The sequence below is a fragment of the Narcine bancroftii genome, chromosome 1, assembly GCF_036971445.1.
Source record: "Narcine bancroftii isolate sNarBan1 chromosome 1, sNarBan1.hap1, whole genome shotgun sequence".
NCBI classification, from domain to species: domain Eukaryota; kingdom Metazoa; phylum Chordata; class Chondrichthyes; order Torpediniformes; family Narcinidae; genus Narcine; species Narcine bancroftii.
The window spans coordinates 273,327,547-273,353,054 of NC_091469.1; the positions used below are offsets into that span (position 1 = coordinate 273,327,547).

The 25,508-nt window shown below is 39.0% G+C and overlaps 1 protein-coding gene across 5 annotated transcripts in view; it reads right to left on the reverse strand.

Annotated features, from left to right (window-relative positions):
• rab3il1 (RAB3A interacting protein (rabin3)-like 1) overlaps window positions 1-25,508 on the reverse strand; it is a 134,529-nt gene that overhangs the window by 26,900 nt on the left and 82,121 nt on the right. For 3 of the 5 annotated variants that reach the window (XM_069899385.1, XM_069899393.1, XM_069899382.1), the window contains exons 2-5: window positions 10,209-10,464; window positions 3,869-3,964; window positions 3,509-3,586; window positions 1,806-2,021 (exon numbers count right to left, since the gene is read on the reverse strand). In XM_069899385.1, the coding sequence (XP_069755486.1) occupies window positions 1,806-2,021; window positions 3,509-3,586; window positions 3,869-3,964; window positions 10,209-10,394 (576 nt within the window). In that variant the 5' untranslated portion in view covers window positions 10,395-10,464. Of the gene's footprint in view, window positions 1-1,805; window positions 2,022-3,508; window positions 3,587-3,868; window positions 3,965-10,208; window positions 10,465-16,549; window positions 16,618-25,508 lie in introns of those variants that run through there. The other 2 variants (XM_069899383.1, XM_069899381.1) reach the window with 1 other exon arrangement.

Genomic DNA, 25,508 nt, shown 5'->3' on the forward strand with positions numbered 1-25,508 from the left:
TATATTTTGTTCATTTCAGACCAATTATGCTGATAACACATCAGTTCTTTTAAATTCTCGGAAGTTGGTGTTGTTAAATTTAGTTACTAGGTTGATTATAAACTCAGATTTGTCCTCACATTGATGAATCTTTGGTAAGACTCAAGGATTGACATTAATCCTTCCACATATCTACTGAGCATATGTTGCTGTGGAACATTGCAGTTTGTGAAGGAAACAAAATGCCATAAATCACAGTGGTCAAATATTAGCTGGATTTTCAAAGCCCCAATAACTGTGTAACTGTAAGCTAACAGATTCAGAAGTTCACAATGACAGGCTTATGATCGTGTACAAATAAATCAAACATTTTTGTTAAAAAATTCCCATTACTACAAACTTCATATTGTAACTAAAGGACAATAAATCACCATACCATTCTGAGGGATAGGCAGTTTTACTTGACAAGTATATAAAGTCAGAAATTTAGTTGGCAAACAGAGAAAGGGAAAAGTACAAGAGCATGGACAGCATGTTACAACTGTACAAGATGATGGTGAGACTGTACCAAGTATTGTACGCAGTTTTTGGCACCCAACTATAGGGTAGAAGCTATCATTAATCTGGAAAGAAGGCTGAAAAGGTTCACAAGAATTTTACCAGGAAAGGTAGATTTGAGTCATTGCGAGAGGCTGGATATGCTAAGACTTATCTCTCTGGAGCATAGAAGGTCAAGGGGTTTATAAAATCATGAGGGGCACAGATAAGGTAATTAGTTAGAGCCTTTTCCTCAGGGCAGGGAATTCTAAAACTGGAGGGCACAGATTAACGGTGAGAAGGGAAAGATTTAGAAAGAACCTTGGAGGCATCTAATTCACTCAGAGGTTGGTGAGTATATAGAATGAGCTGCCAGGGAAAGGGGACAATTGTAACATTCAAAGACATTTAAACCGGTCGGTACATGGATAGGAAGTGATGCATGATCAATTACATAAAGAACTGAAGGCTTTTATTTGCAAGAAATGGAGAACATCCCTGTGTTGGTTGCTCACACTGACCTGGACTCGAACTGAGGGAAGGCTTGTGGCATGGCAGCCTTTATGGGGAAGAAAGGGTAGGAGTCACGACCCAGCCAGTGACAGCAGGGTCAACCAGGAAAGGTCATGTTATTTACATATGATAAATATGTAAAATAGTGGTTTCGCCACAGGAAAGTTTTAAAGCAGTGGTTCTCAACCTTTTTCTTTCTACTCACATACCGCTTTAAGTATTCCCTATGCCATAGATGCTCTGTGATTAGTAAGGGATTGCTTAAGGTAGTATGTGGGTGGAAAGATAAAGTTTGAAAACCAGTGTTTTAATCGTATCTAATTGACTCATTACGTGCACGGTTTCTTAACTCCAAAGGAAATGAGCCAATGGCAATTTTTATCAACCAAAATATTTCAGTAACAATTGGGGCTAGAGCAGTGATTCTCATCCTTCCCTTCCCACTTACATACCACCTTATGCATTCCCTTACTAATCACAGAACGCCAATGGCATAGGGATTACATAAAGTGGTATATGAGAGGAAAGAAAAAGGTTGACAACCGCTGTTTTAAAGGACATGGGCCAAATGCAGGCAAATGGGATTAGCTGGCATGCACAAGTTGGGTAGTACAGCCATTTCCATGCTGTAGAATTCTGTGACTATGGCCAGAGGGGCAGGAAGACAAACAATGTTAAATTTATTAATAGAAAGGCAAGCATATGAAACAGGCAAAACAGAAAGCTGGCGAGAGAGTCAGATTAATTGACAATAAATCAAACATTTTTACACCTACCTCCCTACCATCCCTATTAACTGGCTGCAACTGTGTATTCTGTGTAGTTGCTGTGACGATGGCATTGCTCATGCTTTTGTTGCGACCATGGCCCTTCTTAAAAACTGCTTTTGAGGGACTCTGGAGTTGTGGGTGCAGCTCCCTATTGGGAGATGATGGTGTGGATGTAATTACAAGTGTCTTCAACGCAGTTACCTCAGCCAGTAGTACGTCAATCTATGTTGAGAGAAAGAATTACATTGCAACAGTCACCATCCATGTTAGAGAAAACTGCAAAAAAAAAGTTTGATTTCTTTTGCACAAATGAGATGAATGAAATTGATGCTGGAAATGAACAATTCTATTTCAGCTACCTTAAAGTTGATTTTATATCTCCTCACCAGAAAGAAAAATAGGTTTAATTTAGTCTCTCAGAATATCAAAAGATCTTCACAGTCTGAAATATTTTTATGAGGGTTATCACTGTTGCAGAACAACACCTCTTCCCTTCCCTCCATCCAGGGAGCTCCTTAAGGTAAAGCATCAATTTAGTTTCACTTCATCATATGTACTGGATTCAACGTTCACAATATGGTCTCCTGGACATTGGAGAAGCAAAACATAAATTGGCCAATTACTATGCAGAGCACCTGAATTTAGTAGGCAGTAATGATCCTGAGCTTACTGGCATTCATATTTCACCACCTTAATCCTATTCAGATATTTCTGTCTGTAGCTTTTGTCACTGTTAGCATGTGGTCCAATGCAATTTTGAGGAATAGCACTTCATTGCAGATATCTAGACTCAATATTGAATTTTCCAACTTTAGATAACTAATTCTCTCTCTCTCTCTCTCTCTGTATTAGAACTGTCCATTCCTGCCTAACATCATTTTGACTTGGATTTTCTTTAATTGTTCTAGTTCAGCTTGCTGAACTTGACTTATAGTCTTACTATCAACAACAAAGAAAAATATATGTTTGGAGTCACAGGGTTGTACAGCACAGAAATGGGCCATTTGGCTATCTATCCTAAATCCACTGTTTCTAACCACTTAACTCATTTGGCATCACCTAATGAAAGACATTTCCTCTGTTCTACCCATCTCTTCTCTACCTACAACAGACAATAACATATTTTTCTCTCCTCAGTTCTAAAGAAGGCTCACGGACTTAAAATGTAAACTTTTTTCCTTCCACAGATGCTGTCGGAGTATTTTCATAGTTTTCTATCTTCGTTTCAGATCTTCTCCATCTGCTGTTATTATGAATTTATTTTTTTGGAAGTACCTTTTCATGTCAATTTGACAGTGATACCCTAAGCTACTGTTGACTTTAAAATTACACAAGGCAAAAAAGTTAGAGGTGAATATCCCTTGGAGAGTGAGGGAGAGTTTGAAAATACTAATTTAAAATGCAACAAATGAAATTAAAATGATTCCATAGAATCTTAGTCATAATCAATACTACCTAACACGTTTCATTAATTGTGCCTTCCACAGCTATCTGACACATCAGAGGAAAGTCTCTCTATTGGACAAGCTTTCATGCATCTAACATAAAAATTACATATAGATAATATCTTCAGGGCCAACTCTTGGAGAAAAAAATGTAGGATAGCACATCATGAATTCCACAGTACTGGCCTTTCCAAGACTCACTAGAGTCTGAAGGCATGTTAAATTGATCATACAGAATTAAGGGCAAGGAAGAAGGTGACCTACTTTCCCCTGTGCTTCTTTAAGCTGCTTCTCAGCTGTAGCTTGTTTAGTGTTTGCTTCCCTCACCATCTTGTGTGCTTCCTGTTAAAAGAAAAACAGAAATTAAAGAAATGGTCATAGAGACAAATGGCCATTATATTTAAATATTTGACAATTTTGTTATGGAGAAATATAGACTAGAATTGACCTCGCCTTCATTCGTGGATCCACTCACACTCTGAATCATTGACCGAGGAAAGGATTCCTTGGCCACCAAATGACAGGAGAGAGACAAGGATGGAGAATGGGCTTCATAGATCAACTGATAAGGAAAAAAGAGCCTCAGCACCATTGACTCCCAAGTTACTATATTGCTAGCAGTACCTCAAAGAGACTAGCTGTCAGTTCTTCTAGCTCCTGCTCCAACTGTTCCCGCACCTTTGACAGCTTCTCACATTCTTCATCCTTCAGCTTTAACTCCTGACCAAAGAACAAGATAAAGACATGTCACACTGTTTTACCTCCTTCATTCGCTGATTTAATCAATGCCTCAGATGGAACAAAAGAGGCTCCCTTATTACATACATGTAGGACACAGATAGATTTTTGCATTGAAGGGGAATTAAAGGTTATGGGAAAAGGCAGGTCGGAGGAGCTGAATCCATGGCCATATCAATCACAATATCTTATCAAATGGTGGAGCAGGTTTAATAGGCCAGATAGCTCACTCCTAGTACTCCCACTTCAAATGTTCTTTTGGTATCTGAACAGGGACAAAAAAAAAACAGGAGATAAAATTATTTTTATAGATATTTTAAAATGTATTCTTATTTTGTAGCAGAAAAATCTCCCACATCTAAGAGGGATTATATGATATAATGTTTCAACTATAGCATGCACTGTATTGCTCTGCTTTTATTATAGATCAGCAATTAAACTGGACTGCTACTATATAACTACAAAGACTAGTTCCTGTAAAAGGGAATTTTTGAGCTCAATTTAAGGCTAACTCCTGTAACTTTAATGATACTGGTCCATAGATTGGAAACAGCCTTTAAACCACCATTTCTTTTGCTAAATCAGTAGTTCTCAAACCCTTTTCATCCACTGACCACCTTAAGAATTACTTAGGTTACCACGGACCACTTATACAAAACAATGGACCACTAGAGGGGTGGGGGGTGGGCAAACGAACTTGAGCCCCTTCCCAGACTACCAAGTTTTCTTGTTTTTGTGGAATTTATTTTTGAGAATTTTCATTTTTTTGTCATCAATTTTACCATGTGGTTTTACATATTACTTCCTTATTACATCAGTCTTCATCACATCACCATGGACCACTACTTTCAAATCAGAGAGACATATCCACATAAGAATTAATTACAGGAACATCTGGAGACAAAATTGTTAATAATGATGTGTATCCATAGTGGTTAGTTAAAATTAAGAGATGGTTTTTTTTAACAGTCCTGTCTCCTGTGACATTATGTTTTATTGTTGAGAGTCCCTGCCCAATAAATGTTAATAATGGGTGAATAAGTAAAGTGGTAAACTGAATAGACATGCTTTCCAGTTATCTGTTCAAAATTTGTCACTTCAAAATGTGAACTGCTTCAAATTTCTAATCACTGAGCTACAGCTAAGAGAATTTGCACTTCAAAGCATTTTAATGCTCAAATTACGAACATTACTGTTACCTGAGAATCCTGGCACCAGCTCAATAATTCACTATGAATTTCTATAATTAAACAAATGCCAACACAGATTTTCAAAGGTTTATGGTCAATATGAAGACTTTCAATTCACAAATTCATCCAGAAACGGTTTAATTTATGTCACTCCAGGTGTGGTACAACTAGACAGTTTTCTGAGAATTAGCAGTAATTAAAAGGATTGCAGTAAACACGTTTCATAAGATGAGTAATTGTTAATTACGCTGTGGATAATAATTTCACAGATGCTAACACTTCTATTACAGCAGCTGCATTTCTGTCAAATCTTATGGGCTGCTTTTTTTTTAGTATGAGATAGGAATAAGATGAAATATTTAGTGGAAATCTTACTGGTAAACCAGATCTTAAATAGTAAGGCATTTAATGAAATGCACAGTATATTAGAAAACAAGGCTTGCACAATTGTTTCTGAGAGCCACTTTCAACTCTCAGACACCTTCCCATGACATATCCTTAGACAAGAATTTCTGCCATATCCAATCTGGCACCTCAACACACCTTCCATTCCACTGCCTTAAAGACTGGAGTAAGGTCTGCTCCAATAAGTCCTAAAGTGCCCCTTCAAGAGTGTAGTTCAAACCACCAGCTCTTCAACCTGAAGGCTAACTGGAACATCTATACGAGAGAGAATTGGGGTTAGGGATGTCAAAAGAACAGTGTGCATGCAACGTGTTAGAATAGAGCTAATGAACAAAGGGGAAAGATAAAATGGAGAGCATGGAGGAGGAATGGAAAAGAATGCAAAAGCAGAAAGAATGAGGAGTGGAGGGACTGTATGAGAAGGGATAGTGAGTATGGGGTGGAAATTGATAGAATGGGAGAGAAACTGGGGGAAAGGCAGCATGAGAACTGAAGCGAGGACTAGAACAGTACTAATAAAGCTATCGTCAGACAAAGGGATAGAAAGGGAGAGTAGGGAAACAGAAAGGAGCAGGATGAGATATTGTGGAGAGAAAAGGAGAGGGTGCATGGCTCAGCATGAGGATTGATGAAGATTTCTTCATGTCTTGATGCCCTTCTCTCCACCACTTTTTCTCTCACTTTTAGTCTTTCTTCATTCACTCCATCCATTTCTCACTCAAATTGGACAAATTTGCCACTATGGCTTCTCACTTTAAAAAAAATACTTATTATTGCTGATTTTGGATATTCCATCCAAAAGATTGCCAATTTCATTGTATTAACTTAGAGGTCATTTAATCAAACCATTTGATTAAGGGTAAAAACAGGAAATTAGTGGTGCATATGATACAATTTTTAGAGGAATACAGGAATATTATTTTTTTCAACTTTATTATCAAAGAATGTGAAATACATTAATGAATGGAATATGGCCGAATGTTTAATACAAGTAAGAAAAACAGAAATTTGACCAATGTTTTTGTAATATTGTATTTTAAAAGAAATTTCACTGTAATTCAAAATTCAAAATAAATTGACTGTTGTAAATAATACTTAAGAATTTGAAAGCTCTTGTACTAGATGAATTCAAAAAAAGTTCAGAAGCATTCCTAATCCTGGATTTAAAATATCTGTATTAACCTTCATTGTTGCTCCCTTCAGCTTTAGGTTTACTGACCATTTCAAGCAGTCCACAATGACTTCCTCTTTTCCTTTCTAAAACAAAGCCCCTGCCCAGCTCAAATCATGAATGATCTTTTACCATCAACATCCTGAAATATGCAACATCCCCTGTGTAAATGGTCAATCGACTCCCAAACATTAAAATATAGCAAGGGAAAGTAAGAAATGTTGACCGATGCGATCCCAAAGGCAGTTATCAGAACTCTGAAATGTGCTTTTGTTGTGAGTGACCAAGGACTTGTTGGTGGAAAAAAAAGAGTCCACAATTTTCTGTAACATTCTCCTGAGCATTGGTGTCACCTATAGGACACTCTAGGGCAATGGTCTCAACTTTTTTCTTTCAACTCACATACCACTTTAAGTAATCTGTATGCCATAGGTGCTCTGTGATTAGTAAGGGATTACTTGAGGTGATTTGTGATTGGGAAGGGAAGGTTGAGCATCACTGCTCTAGACCTAATTGTTATTGAAATGTTTTGCTTGAGAAAATTTGTCATTGGCTCATTTTCTTTGGAGTTATGAAACCATGCACATAATGAGTCAATTAGGTATGATTAAAACAATGATTTTCAAACTTTTTCTATCCATCCACATACCACCTTAAGCAATCCCTAACTAATCACAGAGCACCTATGACATCGAGAATACTTAAACCGGTATGTGAGTGGAAAGAAAAAGGTTGAAAACCACTGCTCTAGGCCTCAAATAGGTCAAGTACCCCTTATCCAAAGATCTGAAAACCAAAAAGATCCAGAAACCAATTTTTTTTTTTATATAAAGCACCGATATGATGTCACAATTGTAAAAATATTCAACATCTGACTTGCCCATGTGGGGCTCGGATACTCTGTTGGTGCCAGTTTGATTACAATAATAGTGAAAAAAATGAAATCTTTGATTCTGGCCGGGAAGATGCCAAACAGAGCTGGGTCCCAGTCTTCAGCATCAGCTGCAGCTGGAGTCAGCAACAACAACTCTATTCTCAACATCAGGAATGGTGCCATCCACATTGAAGAAGTTGCCTCAGGTTCTGGGGCAGCAGCGGGGACCTCAGGCTCTCGGGCAGCAGTGGGGACCAGCAGTGATGGTGGGGAGGTGTCAGCGACTGGCGACAGTGACAGGGAGGTGTCAGGAACTAGCAGTGGCGGTGGAGAAGTGTCAAGACAGTGGGGAGGTGTCAGGGACTGGTGGCAGTGGGGAGGTGGTCAAGCAAAGATCACTTTTTTTGGGCAAGTACTAAACATTATTTCATGTGAATTTTCCACTTGTGATGTCACGTCAGTGCTCAAAAAGCATGTCGTTATTTATTGTTGCTGTTTAACCGATGATACAGGTTTTCTGCCAATGCTATTGTGCTGCTTCGTTCCCTTGTTCGAAAATCTGAAAAAAAAAACCAAAAACTAAAAAATGTCTGGTCCCAAGCAGTGACAGAACCGCTTTGCTAAATTTTGCACCTGAAAAAAATTATCACTAAAAATGCAGAAGCTTTGCTTTCTGCTTCATACAACCATATAACCACTTACAGCACAGAACAGGCTAGTTCGGCCCTACTCGTCCATGCCATAACAAATCCCCACCCTCCTAATCCCACTGACCAGTACCCGGTCCATACCCCTCCAGTCCTCTCCTATCCATGTAACTATCCAGTCTTTCCTTAAATGTAACCAATGATCCCAACTCGACCACGTCGGTCGGAAGCTCATTCCACATCCCTACCACCCTTTGCGTAAAGAAATTTCCCCTCATACTCCCCTTATAATTTTCCCCCTTCAATCTTAAACCATGCCCTCTAGTTTAAATCTCCCCCACTCTTAATTGAAAAAGCCTATCCACGTTTACTCTGTCTGTCCCTTTTAAAATCTTAAACACCTCCATCAAGTCCCCTCTCAATCTTCTACGCTCCAGAGAAAAAAGCCCCAGTCTGCACAACCTTTCCCTGTAACTCAAACCTTGAAATCCTGTCAACATTCTCGTGAACCTTCTCTGCACTCTCTCTATTTTGATTATATCTTTCCTATAACTTGGTGACCAAAACTGTACACAGTACTCCAAATTTGGCCTCACCAATGCCTTGTACAATTTCATCATAACCTCCCTACTCTTGAATTCAATATATGAAGGCCAACATTCCAAATGCCTTCTTCACCACACCATCTACCTGAGTATCAGCTTTGAGGGTACTATTTACCACAACTCCTAAATCCCTTTGTTGCTCTGTACATCTCAATAGCCTACCATTTAATGCATATGACCTATTTAGATTTGCGATTTGCATAAAAAAACAGATTGGTGAAAACTACACAAATTAATTTCCAAGCAGTTAGCTTTAAGCTGAGCTACTTTGCAGACACTGGGTACCTTTTCAATAGTTTTCGCTAATATTGTTAGTGCTAAATATGAAAAATTGCTGGAGAAACTCAGTAAGTCCCATAGTGTCCTTCGGAGGGAAAGATTTATAACAAATGTTTTGGTCCTGAGCTTTTCTTTAAGGTATGAGCAAAAAACAGGCAGGCACCTGAATAAAGAGGTAGGGAGAGGAGAGAAGAAGGAGGAGTATAGGCCAACAGCCAACAAACCTTATGTGGACATGGATAGCAGGGCAGGAGAGAAAAGCTGAGTATTGATGGAGGGGTGGATGAGGTAGTTCTTAATGAAGAGCAAGAGGAAAAAGACATAGGGAACGAGAGATAAGGTGGCATTAATGGAAACCGGAAAAAGGATATCCAGACACAATAGGAGGTGTTGTTCCTCCAATTTGTGGGTCGTCTCAGTTAGGCATTGCGTGGGACCATGAATAGACATGTCAGCATGAGAATGGGGTGGGAATTAAAATGGGTTGTCACTTGAATACCCCTATTACAGCAGACAGAGTTAAGATGCCCAATGAAGCGATCTCCCAGTCTGCATCCAGGCTCTCCAGTATAAAGGAGACCACACAGGAGCAATATACCACTTGGGAGGACTGTTTGGGACCTCAAATAATAGTGAGGGAGGAAATATGGGTGAAAGTGCAGCATTTTCTGCAGTTACAGGGGGCAATTGGTGGGAACAGATGAATGAAAAAGGGATTTACAGAGGCAGTGGTCTCTGCAGAAGGTGGAAAGGGGAGTAGAGGGGAAGATGTGTTGGTGGTGAAATCACATTGTAGATGGCGTAAATTCCATAGGATGATATGGTGAATGCGGCGGTTGGTGGGATAGTAGGTGAGGACAAGGGAAACCCTGTCCTTGTTGCATCTGGGGAAAAAGGGGGAGGTGAGTGTTAAGACAGTTTCTTCTTCACAATCAATAACCTAATTGACATTAAAGCTCCAACCTACCCATAGCATATCCCACTCTTGACTAGTGAGCGGTGAACCAAATAGTTGAAGAAAATATTTTACCACTCAGGAGGCTGTGCCCACTTACCCTCTGTGCCTTTGCCAGCTCTTCCTTAAGCCGTTCTGACCCCTTCTCCCTTATTTCTACTGAGGAACTCCGCAGCCGAGAAAGGTGATAGGCATTGCGAAGCATCTCCTCACTCATGGGCTCAGAGTTCTCCTGTTGAGCGTTTGCTGTGTGCTGCTCAGCCGGAGCTTCATCATTCAGGAGCATAGCTTCTTTCCAGGCGTAGAATGTTCGGTTACTGTCCAAACACTGGCTTCCAACAGTTTGCTTTTGCTCCCTGGTAGAAAGATAGAGAGGAATATTTTTGACATAACTAGGCCATTCCGGAGGAGTCACGTGATGGAGTAGTGGTCGGTCGGGGAACTCCAGCCCTCTCCGGAAAAGTTTTTAAAAAAACACAGAAAACACAAAGGCACAAACACAAAAATTAAAATAAAGTGAAAGTAAAGGTGGGAAGAAAATGGCAGCGAAGAAAGAAAAGTCAAAAGCAACGGGAAGAAGAGAAGAAGAAAAGACATCGGAAGAAGAAGGTGAAGGCCTTACCTGTCCGAGGAGGCCCGCTGTGGAGAGAGAAGCCCGCTCCCTCAGGTCAGTCGAAGTCCCGAGCTCGGGACTACAAAAATGGCTCGCGGAGCCAAGCAAAAGTGCACGATGTCAAGACAAAAAAAAACTGACGGGAGGGGGGACCAGCTGAGGAATCGATCTCCACAGCTGAGAATGACAGCCACAGCACAGCAGCAAGAAGAGAACATAGAAAACAACGAGAACAAGAAAGAAGAGAGTAAAAAGAAATCAAGGAAACGACAGATGACCAACTTAGAGGAAGAAGAAGAAGACAGAGAAATGGAAGAAGAAGAGAAAGGCAAGACAATGGATATATTTTTTTTAAAGAATATATGGAATCAGTAAAAGAATGGCAATCACAAGAATTTAGTGAAATAAAAAGAAGAATTAAAAGTACAGAAGAAAAAATGAATAGATTAGAGATGGTCATGTCAGATATAGGAAAAAGAGTGGACAAGGTGGAAGAACGAGAAACAGCCGTAGAAATGGAAGTAGAGGACTTAAAAAAGAAATTAGAAGAATCTAATAAAAAAAGTTAGAGACAAGAGCTGTTAGCTCAGAAGATAGATATAATGGAAAATTATGAAAGAAGAAATAATATAAAGATAGTGGGCCTTAAGGAAGATGAAGAAGGCAAGAATATGAGAGAATTTATAAAAGATTGGATCCCCAGGGTCCTAGGAAGACCAGAATTACAGGAAGAAATGGAAATAGAAAGGACACATAGAACATTGGCCCCTAAACCACAGCCACAACAAAAACCAAGATCCATTTTAGTAAAATTCCTAAGATATACAACGAGAGAAAATATATTGGAGAAAGCAATGAAGAAAATAAGAGAAGACAAAAAGCCACTGGAATACAAAGGTCAAAAATTTTTTTTCTATCCAGACATGTTTTGAACTCCTGAAGAAGAGAAAGGAGTTTAATACAGCAAAAGCGATCCGATGGAAAAAAGGAAATAAATTCATGCTAAAGTACCCAGCGGTACTTAAAATAGTTATTCCAGGGTAGCAAAACAGTCTATTCTCGGATCCGGAGGAAGCACGAAAATTTGAAGAACAACTACAAGACAGACAGAGAGATGAAGACATGTAACGAGAGCAAAAATGACCACGAACTATGTGTGTGTGTGTGTGTGTGTGTGTGTGTGTGTGTGTGTGTATATATATATGTGTGTGTGTATATATATATATGTGTGTGTGTATGTATATATGTGTGTACATGAGTGTATGCGTATTTAAAGGAAAATATATAGAGTATAGATAAGAATTAATAAGGGAAAGAAAGGGAAGAGAGGAAGTAAGGAGGGAATTAAGAGAGTGACCTTTGTTATATATGAAAATTAGAATCTTTTCTGGGGGGGGGCTGGGTGGGGAGGAGTTACAGTCACTGCGAAATCAGTTGACACTTGCGAGTGAATTCGCAAATCCAAATGGAGAGGGGAGATGTGGTTGCCCGACAAGGGATAACGGGCAACTCAGGAAGGGGAGAGGATAGTGGGGTTAAAGAAATTTTAGATAGGAGAATAAGGGAAATGTTTGATGTTTTAGAAATGTTGTCTTATAAAGTGTTCAAAACAAGAAAGCAGAAATGGATAAGAAGGAAAGGTGATGATGAGGAAACGGAAAGGGAAGATAAACAAAGTATGAAATGGCTATGTTGAACTATATGACTTTAAATATTAACAGAATACATAACCAAATCAAAAGGAAGAAACTGCTAAATTTACTGAAAAAAAGAAAAAATTGATATAGCATTCGTGCAAGAAACACACTTAACTGAAATGGAGCACAAGAAATTAAAGAGAGATTGGATAGGACATGTAACAGCAGCGTCATATAATTCAAAAGCTAGAGGAGTAGCTTTATTAATCAGTAAAAATGTACCAATTAAAATAGAAGAGGAAATAATAGATCCAGCAGGGAGATATGTAATGATAAAATGTCAGATATATTCGGAGTTTTGGAATTTATTCAATGTATATTTACCTAACGAAGAAGATCAAAAATGTATGCAAGATATTTTTTTGAAGATAGCAGACACACAAGGGAACATACTAATAGGAGGGGATTTCAACCTTAATTTGGATTCAAACATGGATGAAACTGGGAAAAAAATTAACAGAAAGAACAAAGTTACCAAATTTATAATTAAATCGATGCAAGAAATGCAACTTTTGGATATATGGAGGAAACAACATCCAAAGGAAAAGGAATATTCATATTATTCGGATAGACATAAAACATACTCAAGAATAAACCTATTCCTGTTATCAGCTCGCATGTATGACAGAGTTAGAAAAACAGAATATAAAGCGAGAATATTATCGGACCACTCACCCTTGATATTGACAATAGAGTTAGAGGACATCCCTCCAAGAATGTATAGATGGAGATTAAACTCCATGCTACTTAAAAGGCTGGATTTTAGAGAATTCATTGAACGACAAATTAAAATATACTTTGAAATAAATACGGAATCAGTGAAAGATAAGTTTATACTATGGGATGCAATGAAGCGTCCATCAGAGGGCAAATAATAAGTTATGTAACTAAAATGAAGAAGGACACAACCAGGAAACAGAACAGTTGGAAAGGGAAATAGCAAATATAGAAAAAAAGTTAGCAATGAAGGAAGACACAACTAAAAGAAGAGAATTGGCAGATGAAAAAATAAAATATGAAACACTACAAACATATAAGGTGGAGAAGAACATAATGAAGACAAAACAGAAATATTATGAACTAGGAGAAAAAACGCACAAAATTCTAGCATGGCAGCTTAAGACAGAACAAACTAAGAGAATGGTATTGGCATTAAGTAAAAAAGACAAGCAAATCACATATAATCCAACGGAGATTAATGAAAACTTCAGAGAATTCTACTAACAATTATACCAAACTGAAAACGAAGGGAAAGAAGACAAAATAGATGAATTTTTAACTAAAATTGAACTACCGAAATTACAAATAGAGGAACAAAATAAATTAACAGAACCATTTGAAATAGTAGAAATACAAGAGATAATAAAAAAAACTACCAAATAATAAAACACCAGGAGAGGATGGATTCCCAATAGAATTCTATAAAACATTTAAAGATTTATTAATTCCTCCCTCCTGGAAGTAATCAACCAGATTGATAAAACACAAAACTTACCAGATTGATAAAACACAAAACTTACCAGATTCATGCAAAACAGCAATAATTACAGTAATACCAAAGACAGAGAAAGATCCACTCGCACCAGCATCATATAGACCAATATCTTTACTTAATACAGATTATAAGATAATAGCTAAACTATTAGCTATCAACTTATTTCATTCAGTAGAAGGAAATAAAGCTCCAACAGTAGTGGTGGCTTTAGACGCAGAGAAGGCCTTTGACAGAGTAGAATGGAATTATTTATTCAAAGTACTACAAAAATTCAGTTTTCCAGAGAAATATATTAATTGGATTAAAGCATTATATAAGGGGCCATTGGCGAAAGTGACAGTAAATGGATATATATCAAAACAATTTAATTTAAGCAGATCAACAAGGCAGGGATGCCCACTATCCCCCTTATTGTTCACGTTAGCCATAGAACCACTAGTAGAACTGATAAGAACAGAAAATAAAATAAAAGGGAAAAAAATAAAAGACAAGGAATATAAAATCAGTTTATTTGCAGATGACGTTATAGTATACTTAACAGAACCAGAAATATCAATAAAAGAATTACATAAGAAATTGAAGGAATATGGAGAAGTGAAGTGTCGGGATACAAGATTAAAGCAAATAAAAGTGAAGCAATGCCAATGAATAATGTGGATTTCTCAAAATTTAAGAATCACCATTCAGATGGCAAATGCAACCAATACGACACCTAGGTATACAAATAAATAAAAACCTCGGCCATCTATATAAACTCAATTATTATCCACTAATGAAAAAACTACAGGACAACTTAGAGCATTGGAAAGACTTACCACGAACACTAATAGGAAGGATAAACTGTATTAAAATGTACATTTTCCCAAGGATACAATACCTATTTCAGGCATTCCCAATACACTTGACGGGGAAATTCTTCAAGGAGTTAAAGAAAATAATAAGGAAATTTTTATGGAAAGGGGGGAAACCGAGGATAGCACTAGATAAATTAACAGAATGGTATAAACAAGGAGGCTTACAACTGCCAAACTTTAAAAATTATTATAGAGCCGCACAATTTAGATACCTATCAGATTTTTATCAAACAAGGGAAAAGCCAGATTGGACTAGATTAGAACTGGATAAAATAGGGGAGAAGATACCTGAACATATATTAAATAAATGGGATGAAAAATTGATACAACGTAGGAATTCTCCAGTATTACATCATCTGCTCAATATTTGGAAGAAGATTCATGTCGAAAGGAATAAAATAAATTACCAACTACCAAAACTAATACTGACGCAAAATCAGCTAATCCCTTTTACAATAGATAACCTTTCCTTTCGAGAATGGGAGAAAAAAGGGATCAAAAGAATAGAAAATTTCTTTTCAGGAAATAAATTATTATCCTTTGAACAAATGAAGGATAAATATAATATAACTCACGATACAGTGTTGGCATACTACCAACTGAAATCCTATTTGAAGGACAAATTGGGAAGCAGTCTGAGGTTACCAGAGGGAAGTAATTTTGAATATGTGATTACAGACACAATGATAATCAAAAATTTATAACAAACATGTATATTAAACTACAAGAAAAGGAGAACGAGGAAACAAATAGTAAAACTAAACAAAAATGGGAACAAGATCTAAACAAAGATAAAGAATGAAACATGGGAGAAGTTATGCTCAGGAACTATGAGAAATACAATAAATACAATAAATACAAGGTTACGCATGATACAATATAACTGGATACACCTCAAAAGTTAAATTAATGGGACCCAACAGTATCTGACAGATGTTTTCGCTGTAAAAAGGAAATGGGAACAACAATTCATGCAATCTGGACATGTGAGAAAGTGAAAAAATTTTGGGAAGATCTAAACAAGATATTAAATAAAATCACAAAAAGTAATATACCAAAAAACCCAGAGATCTTCCTCCTAAGTAACATAAAAAACCAAGAATTTGGACTTGATTTGGATGGTGCACAAAAGAGATTTGTTAGGATAGCCCTAGATGTAGCAAAAAAATGTATTATGTCAACCTGGAATTTAGAAGATAACTTGAGAATACAACAATGGTAAATAGAAATGAATAAATGTATTCCATTAGAAAAAATAACATATAATTTAAGAAATAATATTACAATATTTGAACAAATATGGGAGCCATACATGAAACACAATAGAGAAAACCTACCGGGGACATCTACCACCTAAAATGACAGAACGAGAAGGGAATGAAAAGAATTGACTCAGTGGAAATTCTTGTTTGTTTTTATTGAATGACAACATTGTTTGACGGGTTTAATGTATCTTAGATTCTGAACTTTAAATGAATGGGAGGGGAGGTTGGGAAGGTGGGATGGGAAGAGGGGGGGGGAGAAAAAGACACTGTATATATTTGAAAAGGAAAATGTATGTATCTTGATCAATGTGGTTTATAGTGTGAAAAATAAAAAATTAAAAAAACCAGGCCATTCCAATCCAAGTAGCACTCTAGTGGAAGATAGCTGAGGGATGAATGAGAGGAACCAAGACAGAGGGAGAGAGGAGACTGAGAGGAAGAGAAAGAGATGTCTAATGATAGAGAGAGCAGGGGGAAAAAAATGGAAATTCAGGAATGAAAGAATGGAAAAATATACCTAAATATATCGAAAGATGGTGGAAATGAAGTTTTAAGACATCGTATCATTTTGTAATTCTCAGAACATGTAACTGTAAAACAATGAAAGTAAAATTAATACATGTATGTTACTGAAACTGAAAAAAAATCCCTCCTCCAGAAAGAGGAAATTTTCACAGCCCTTTCAGTGGATGGAAATCAAACATCATTCGTATATAATGCATTTCTAGGGGACCAAAACACTGGAAGACTGAGTCTTCCTGGGATTATAGAATCCAGGTAACCTCACACCTATAACAGATGTGAAAATTCTTTCACAAGAGAGAAATAAAAGAACACCCTACTGAGAATGTTGTGAAGTACAAACCAACCAATATATCTAGACACAAACTGTCAAGCAATATCTGATACTATTGAATGGCTTGTCATTTCACCAATCAGTTATATCTAGAATTTATATTTTTGGACTTGTATTTCATTCAATTTGGGTGTGCAATTTTTTTTTCTCCTGTTATTACTATTGTTTGGCAAAATCAGGTTACATAATTAATAAAACCTTCTGTCGAAAGATCCAGCAACTTTGGATTTCTAATAAGCACAACTACTTTGAAGTTGATAACAATAATATATGCAGATTTAAATCACCTAACATGAAAATGTACCACAGTCTACCAAACCATTGCCAGCATATCTCTGCATATCCCACAACAAATCAGATCAGTAGACTATATGGGTATTTCGAAAGCCACAAAAAGCATTCTTAAAGCAAAATGAATTAAATGTAGATTCCGTATGTTTGGCATCTATTATCTGCACAGAGTTTTATCAGATAAAATTTAAAAAGGCAAGTTTTCCAACCAGATCTTTGGGGCTGTTTCACTTTTCTATTAAATTAAATTAGGCTGCATGCTTACTCCCATGCTCTATTCCCTATACACTCATGACTGTGTAGTCAAGTTAGTCTCCAACACAATTTTAAAAATTCGCTGATGGCACCAAATGTTGACCAAATAACTGGAAATAATGAGTCAGGATGGAGATCAAGAATCTGGTTGGGTGGTACAAGAAAATAATCTTAGTCACCCAAGATCAAAGAATTTACCATATGTGTCAGCAAATAAGACAGGTTTTGAACTTTAAAAATGTCACCCCAAAACCAGGGGTCATCTTATATGCCAAGTATAAAACCCAAACTTTTAACAGCGAAGTCTCAGTGCTCCCCCGTGGTGTGCAAATGCCCACTCTGACTGCTGTCGGCACTGTACAGGCTTTAATTAGCTTGTTAAAGGAGGTGATGGTGGTTTATTTTAAAATATACTAATACAATTTAAACCTTTACTGGGTAATTTGCTTTTAAAAATATTGTGATAGCATCACTCCACTGGTCAGTGGGATGGTGTTGATAAAGGACTATTGGGACAGTAAAATTTGAGCTGGTCTTTTATAGTGAGTATAGCTCAAAACCTACCTTTTAGGTGGAAATTCTCATACAGAGTTGTCTTATTTGTTGGCATAAATGGTATTGTTGATTTTAAGAAGCAAACGTTGAGGGACCATACAACGATCTGCATTGATGGGGCAGAGGTGGAGAGGGTTAGGACCTTCATTTCCTGGGATTTCTTATTTCAGAGGACCTCTCCTGGAGCCAGCACATCAAGGCAACCATGAAGGAGGCACATCAAACCCTAAAATCTCTGAGGAGATTTAGCACGAGTACTCGATCAAATCACTATAGAAGCACTGTGGAGAGTGTACTGAATGGTTACATCACTGACTGGTTTGGGAATATGCCCAAGTATGCAGAACATAGTTAAAATAGCCAGCTCCAATCACAGGCTCCAACCTCCCATTCAGTGAAGACATCTATGCAAGGCACCGCCTCAAGAAGGCAGCCAACATCATAAAGAACCTCTTCTCACTCTACCTTCAAGAAAAAGGGACAGAAGCCTGAAGCATGTCTAAGGACAAGAATAGTTTATTTCCAACAGTTTCTTGAAGCTTGCCTTGTTATCCTAACCAGGGACTATTCCAACACGACAAAAAGGATTGACCGCACTATTGTAATGCCACTTCTAATCTTACATTACTGCAACTGTGAATGGAAGTAAAACATGAAAATCTGTTGTACAATGTATATGACAATAAACTCTATCATTTTTAAAAAAAATCAATCCTAGTAAAGGTTAAACAAATTTACTCATGCAGTCTTTCATCACAGATACACATAAATAGTGAGATTATGCCACCTATGCGACCATTGAGACATCAGCCTTGTGCAATTGTCCACTCCACCACAATTCTTTTGAGCATCATTCTGTTATTCACTTACTATGGATACTGCACAACATATTCCTGTTTGCAATACTTATTGTATAATTGTACCCAAAATAATGGGATCATCCAAGACACTATTCTGCTTTGTGCACCCAAGTCATTGTCAATTCCTGTTCTTGCTCATTACTCGATGACTTGTAACGCAAAGTCCCAAGCTATATTTTTGCCATTTTTTGTGATATATTCATGACTACCAAACAGCTGGTGAGTAAGACCGTCCCATCACTTATTTAAAATGTAGAGTTCTCATAACTATTGTGAACTTTAACTATATTTTATGATTGAGATAAATGTTCTGTGGGCGGAGGGGGAATAGACAATAGACAATAGGAGCTGGAGTAGGCCCTTCGGCCCGTCGAGCCAGCACCACCATTTTACAGATCATGGCTGATCATTACCATCAGTACCCCTTTCCAGCCTTATCCACATAACCCTTAACTCCTTTGCCCACTAGAGTCTTATCTAACTCTCTTTTGAACATAATCAGCGAATCTGCCTCTACCACCCTCTGTGGCAGAGCATTCCACAGATTCACACTTCTCTGGGTAAAAAAATGTTTTCTCATCTCCGTCCTAAAGGGCCTACCCTGTATTCTTAAACTATGCCCTCTAGTCCTCGTCTCCCCCATCGTTGGGAACAAGTAATCCGACTTCACCATGTCTATCCCCCTGATAATTTTGTATACCTCAATCATGTCCCCCCTCATGCTTCTAAACTCCATCGGATACAAGTCCAGTTTTTCTAGCCTTTCAGCATATGTCAACCCCGCCATCCCTGGAACTAACCTTGCAAATCTGCGCTGCACACGCTCTATAGCTAATATGTCCTTCCTCAAAATTGGAGACCAGAACTGGACGCAATACTCCAGGTGGGGTCTCACCAGGGCCCTGTACAACTGTAGAAGGGCGTCTCTGTTCCTATACTCCAATCCCCTCTTTATGAAAGCCAACATGCCATTAGCCTTCTTCACAGCTTTCTGAACCTGCATGCTAGTCTTCAGTGACCGGTGAACAAGTACTCCCAGATCCATTTGCTCCTCCCCACTCCCTAGCTTGTCTCCATTTAAATAATACTCAGCTTTCCTATTATTGCCCCCAAAATGGATAACCTCACATTTGCTTACATTGAACGTCATCTTCCATTCAGCAGCCCACTCCCCCAACCTGTCCAAGTCCCTCTGCATTTTCCTGACATCCTCCTCACACCCCACACCGCCACCCAGTTTCATGTCATCTGCAAATTTGCTCAAGTTATTAATAATCCCCTCATCCAAATCATTTACATAAATTACAAACAACTGAGGACCCAATACCGATCCCTGCGGCACTCCACTCGTCACATCCTGCCATCCTGAAAAAGACCCACTTACCCCAACCCTGTGTTTCCTATTTCTTAACCAATTTCCTATCCATGTCAGCACCTTACTTCCAATACCATGCTCCCTGATCTTGCCCACTAGTCTCCCGTGCGGTACCTTATCAAAGGCCTTCTGGAAGTCCAAATACACCACATCCACTGGCTCTCCCAAGTCCACCCTCTTTGTCACATCCTCAAAAAATTCCAGAAGGTTAATCAAGCATGACTTACCCTTAAGGAATCCATGCTGACTAGCCCTTATACTATTATTTCTGCCTAAGTGTTCTGCTATTACTCCTTTTATGATAGACTCCAATATCTTCCCCGACGTCAGGCTGACCGGTCTATAATTTCCTGTTTTCTCCCTCCCTCCCTTCTTAAAAATCGGCACCACATCAGCCACTCTCCAATCCTCAGGGACCTCCCCCGAATCTATGGAACTTTGGAAAATGTCGACCAGTGCTTCCACAATTTCATAGCAACTTATTTAAACACCCTGGGATACAGCCCATCAGGCCCTGGGGATTTATCAGCCCTCAGTCCAAACAATTTACTCACAACCTCCTGTTTCTGGATCCAGATATCCATTAGATCCCCTATTTCCCCAGGAAATAGTTCAATATCTAAATTAATAGAAAAAAAGATTTACTTTCATTACCTTGTCTTCTTCTTTGGCTTGGCTTCGCGGACGAAGATTTATGGAGGGGGTAAAAAGTCCACGTCAGCTGCAGGCTCGTTTGTGGCTGACCAGTCCGATGCGGGACAGGCAGACACGATTGCAGCGGTTGCAAGGGAAAATTGGTTGGTTGGGGTTGGGTGTTGGGTTTTTCCTCCTTTGCCTTTTGTCAGTGAGGTGGGCTCTGCGGTCTTCTTCAAAGGAGGCTGCTGCCCGCCAAACTGTGAGGCGCCAAGATGCACGGTTTGAGGCGTTATCAGCCCACTGGCGGTGGTCAATGTGGCAGGCACCAAGAGATTTCTTTAGGCAGTCCTTGTACCTTTTCTTTGGTGCACCTCTGTCACGGTGGCCAGTGGAGAGCTCGCCATATAATACGATCTTGGGAAGGCGATGGTCCTCCATTCTGGAGACGTGACCCATCCAGCGCAGCTGGATCTTCAGCAGCGTGGACTCGATGCTGTCGACCTCTGCCATCTCGAGTACCTCGACGTTAGGGGTGTGAGCGCTCCAATGGATGTTGAGGATGGAGCGGAGACAACGCTGGTGGAAGCGTTCTAGGAGCCGTAGGTGGTGCCGGTAGAGGACCCATGATTCGGAGCCGAACAGGAGTGTGGGTATGACAACGGCTCTGTATACGCTTATCTTTGTGAGGTTTTTCAGTTGGTTGTTTTTCCAGACTCTTTTGTGTAGTCTTCCAAAGGCGCTATTTGCCTTGGCGAGTCTGTTGTCTATCTCATTGTCGATCCTTGCATCTGATGAAATGGTGCAGCCGAGATAGGTAAACTGGTTGACCGTTTTGAGTTTTGTGTGCCCGATGGAGATGTGGGGGGGCTGGTAGTCATGGTGGGGAGCTGGCTGATGGAGGACCTCAGTTTTCTTCAGGCTGACTTCCAGGCCAAACATTTTGGCAGTTTCCGCAAAGCAGGACGTCAAGCGCTGAAGAGCTGGCTCTGAATGGGCAACTAAAGCGGCATCATCTGCAAAGAGTAGTTCACGGACGCTAGGATTCTACTAAATAGAATAATACCTAGTGTCGCTGAGAATATTCTCCCAGAATCACAGTGCGGCTTTCGCGCTAACAGAGGAACCACTGACATGGTCTTTGCCCTCAGACAGCTCCAAGAAAAGTGTAGAGAACAAAACAAAGGACTCTACATCACCTTTGTTGACCTCACCAAAGCCTTCGACACCGTGAGCAGGAAAGGGCTTTGGCAAATACTAGAGCGCATCGGATGTCCCCCAAAGTTCCTCAACATGATTATCCAACTGCACGAAAACCAACAAGGTCGGGTCAGATACAGCAATGAGCTCTCTGAACCCTTCTCCATTAACAATGGCGTGAAGCAAGGCTGTGTTCTCGCACCAACCCTCTTTTCAATCTTCTTCAGCATGATGCTGAACCAAGCCATGAAAGACCCCAACAATGAAGACGCTGTTTACATCCGGTACCGCACGGATGGCAGTCTCTTCAATCTGAGGCGCCTGCAAGCTCACACCAAGACACAAGATCATTACCTTGTACATTGACATCAACTATTAGAACAAATTAACTACAAATTGGGACTACACAGGATTAATCCAAAATTTTGTGTTATTCCTTATGCATCGATACTCAAGCTGGGCACATGATCAAGCTTCAAGTTATAACAGATAGGTCCGCACGCACACTCAGATCTTCCTTGAAATTCAGGGAGTTAAAAAAACACTGCTTACACAACCTACCGCATAATATTTGATGATTCACTGAAACACAAATTAACTTGCTGAGCTGTTTGGTTATCATTAAACTGGAAAGATAAAATATCAGACATACTAGCCTGCCCAATGGGTAAATGGTTTAAAAGAGATGAGGTCAAAGGCTGAAACTGCAGATTACTCCTTTACCCGTCTCAAATGAAGCAGAGGCAAGTTGAGGGAGGTCATGACCTTGAATGACAAAGTTTGTGCTTCTATATGGGGCCTTCATTAGCTCTATATATCCTTGCAATCAGTGATAACAATTTTAATTATTTGATTCCCCAGGTCAGAGTCTATTTCTACAGGGCAATGGTAGAAAGGTTTGCTGATATGCTCATTTCCTATTTCCAGTACCCATTAATTTTACATGTGCCTCCCTTATATCAATCAAGGACTAGTTTTCTGAGACTGAAAAAACCCACAATTTACCCTAACCTACTCACTAACTGATGTGTGCCCAATGATATAAATGGCAGCTCTAACCAATCACCAAATAGGCAGAAATAGATCAGGAGAAAATTAAACAAATTTTAAAAACTCTTTGTTCTCTCTCTTGAAAAATAGGATTCTTGCAGACACCATCTAATATTTAAAACTTCACCCTGGTTTATGGGCTTCCCAGAGCTTGGGAAATCCATCACCAAAGTGGAAGGGAAGAGATACCTCATCAAGCAAGCTAATGCTTTTTGTTAACATTGCTATTGGACCAGAAAGTGCATCCCCCATCAACTAAAACACTCAAACAAATTGGCCAACACACACTTCAACCAGAAACTGACCTCTCTGCTGTTCCAAACTCAAAATCAAGAGTGTATCCCCATCCGTCTGAGAATTGAGGACAATCTATTCCTACCAGCTGCTATGTTGGTACCATCCCCAATGGTCTCCTGCTGCGACTTTCTACCACGTCTTTTCCATCTTATAGCCTGTCATTCTGGCCAGACAAATAAAAAAAATTGCAAAACAAAAGGCAAATTAAAACTTGCTGTTTCATTTGACAGGGTTTATGGGATCCAGAAATTATATGATACCACACCAACCACTCATCACTCCCACTAACAATGCTTCATTCTCTTTTTCACTGGATACATCAGGACTCTTATTTCTCCAAAGCATTGTTTTTCTTCTATATATTTTGTTAGGTAGTTGTGCATATGGTCAGTAAATAAAAGGAAATGATCATTTTGATTGTCTGATTTTTTGGGGAAAATGCATTTTTTTTGACAGAAAAGCCTTTTGCAAAGATTGAGTTTATAATGTCAAGAGAAACAAATTCCTTAAAAATACAAGTCTTTTGACCCTTCACCACTATGGGAGTGAATCTTTCATATGGCCAAATTGAGCATCCATACCTGGTTGGAAAACTGCAGTACACCATTTTTTTGTCAGATGGGAGCAATTGTATAACAAGTAGGAAAGAAGCAAAGTGTCGAGTAATAAGAAGTGATAAAGAAATATGGTGGAGAAAACACATGGAATAGCAACCTTAACAAATTTTAAACAGTGAAAGGTTATCCATCAATAGAAAAAAAGGCCCAGGTGTTAATGTAAAAAGTACCCTGTATTACTGAACTTTTTTTTTTAAATAAATTGTTTATCCATCTGTTAATCTTTGCATTTGCAAAACATCCCAGAATAACAACAGAAAGAAAAAAAGCAATATTTACCTTGAACAAATGTCATTTTTGTCTCATTACTGTCAAATGTCTCATTGCTGCAGTCAAAAGTTCCCACCTGCTTCAAAAGGACATCATCCTGGTACCCAAGAATAGTGTGAGCTGCCTCAATGACTGCCACCCAGGAGCACTAATTTCTACGGTGATGAAATGCTTTGAGAGGCTGGTCATGGCCAGAATTAAAATATACCCAAGCAAAGATCTGGCCCCATTGCAATTTGCCTATCGTCACAATCGTTCCACAGTGGATGCAATATCACTGGCTCTCCACGTAGCTCTGGGTCACCTCGAAAACAGCAATTCATAACTACAGCTGTTTTCCATTGACTACAGCTCTGCCTTCAATACCATTATTACCTCAGTGCTGGCAAAGAAGCTACAAACTCTAGGCCTCTGTACTCCCCTCTGCATCCTTAACTTTCTCATTGGAAGACCACAGTCATTATGAAATGAAAACAAAACCACCTCTTCACTGATTATCAACATAGGCACACCCCAAGGATGCCTGCTTAAACCACTGCTCTATTCATTATACACCCATGACTGTGTGGCCAAGCATAATTCCAATGCCATCTAAAAGTTTGCCGATGACACCACATTTGTCGGCAAAATTACAAATGGCAATGAGGTAGCGTACAGGAGGGAAATATATCAACTCGTTGAATGGTGTAACAATTACAACCTTGTGCTCAACATTAGGAAAACCAAGATGATGATTGTGGATTTCAGAAGGAAGTCAGGGGAACATGACCCAGTCCTCATCAAGGGCTCGGTACCAGAGAGGGTCAAGAACTTCAAGTTCCTGGGCATCAACATCTTCAAGAATCTGTCCTGGAACCTCCATGTTAATGTAATCACAAAGAAGGCTTGCCAGTGGCTATAATTTGTGAGGTGTCTGAGGAGGTTCAGTTTGTCAATAAAACTCTCAAAAACATCTACAGGTGTACTGTGGAGAGCATTCTGGTTGGTTGTATCAATATCTGGTATGGAGCCGTCAACTCCCAGGACAAGAATAAACTCCAAAGGGTTGTTAACTCGGCCTTCAACATCACAGGCACCAGACTTCAGTCCATCGAGGACATCTACATGAGGCTGTATCTTAAAAAAAAAGCAGCTTCAACCCTCAAAGATCCAAACCACCAATCTGCTACCATGGGGAAAAAGGTACAGGAGCCTAAAGACAAGCACTCAACGGCACA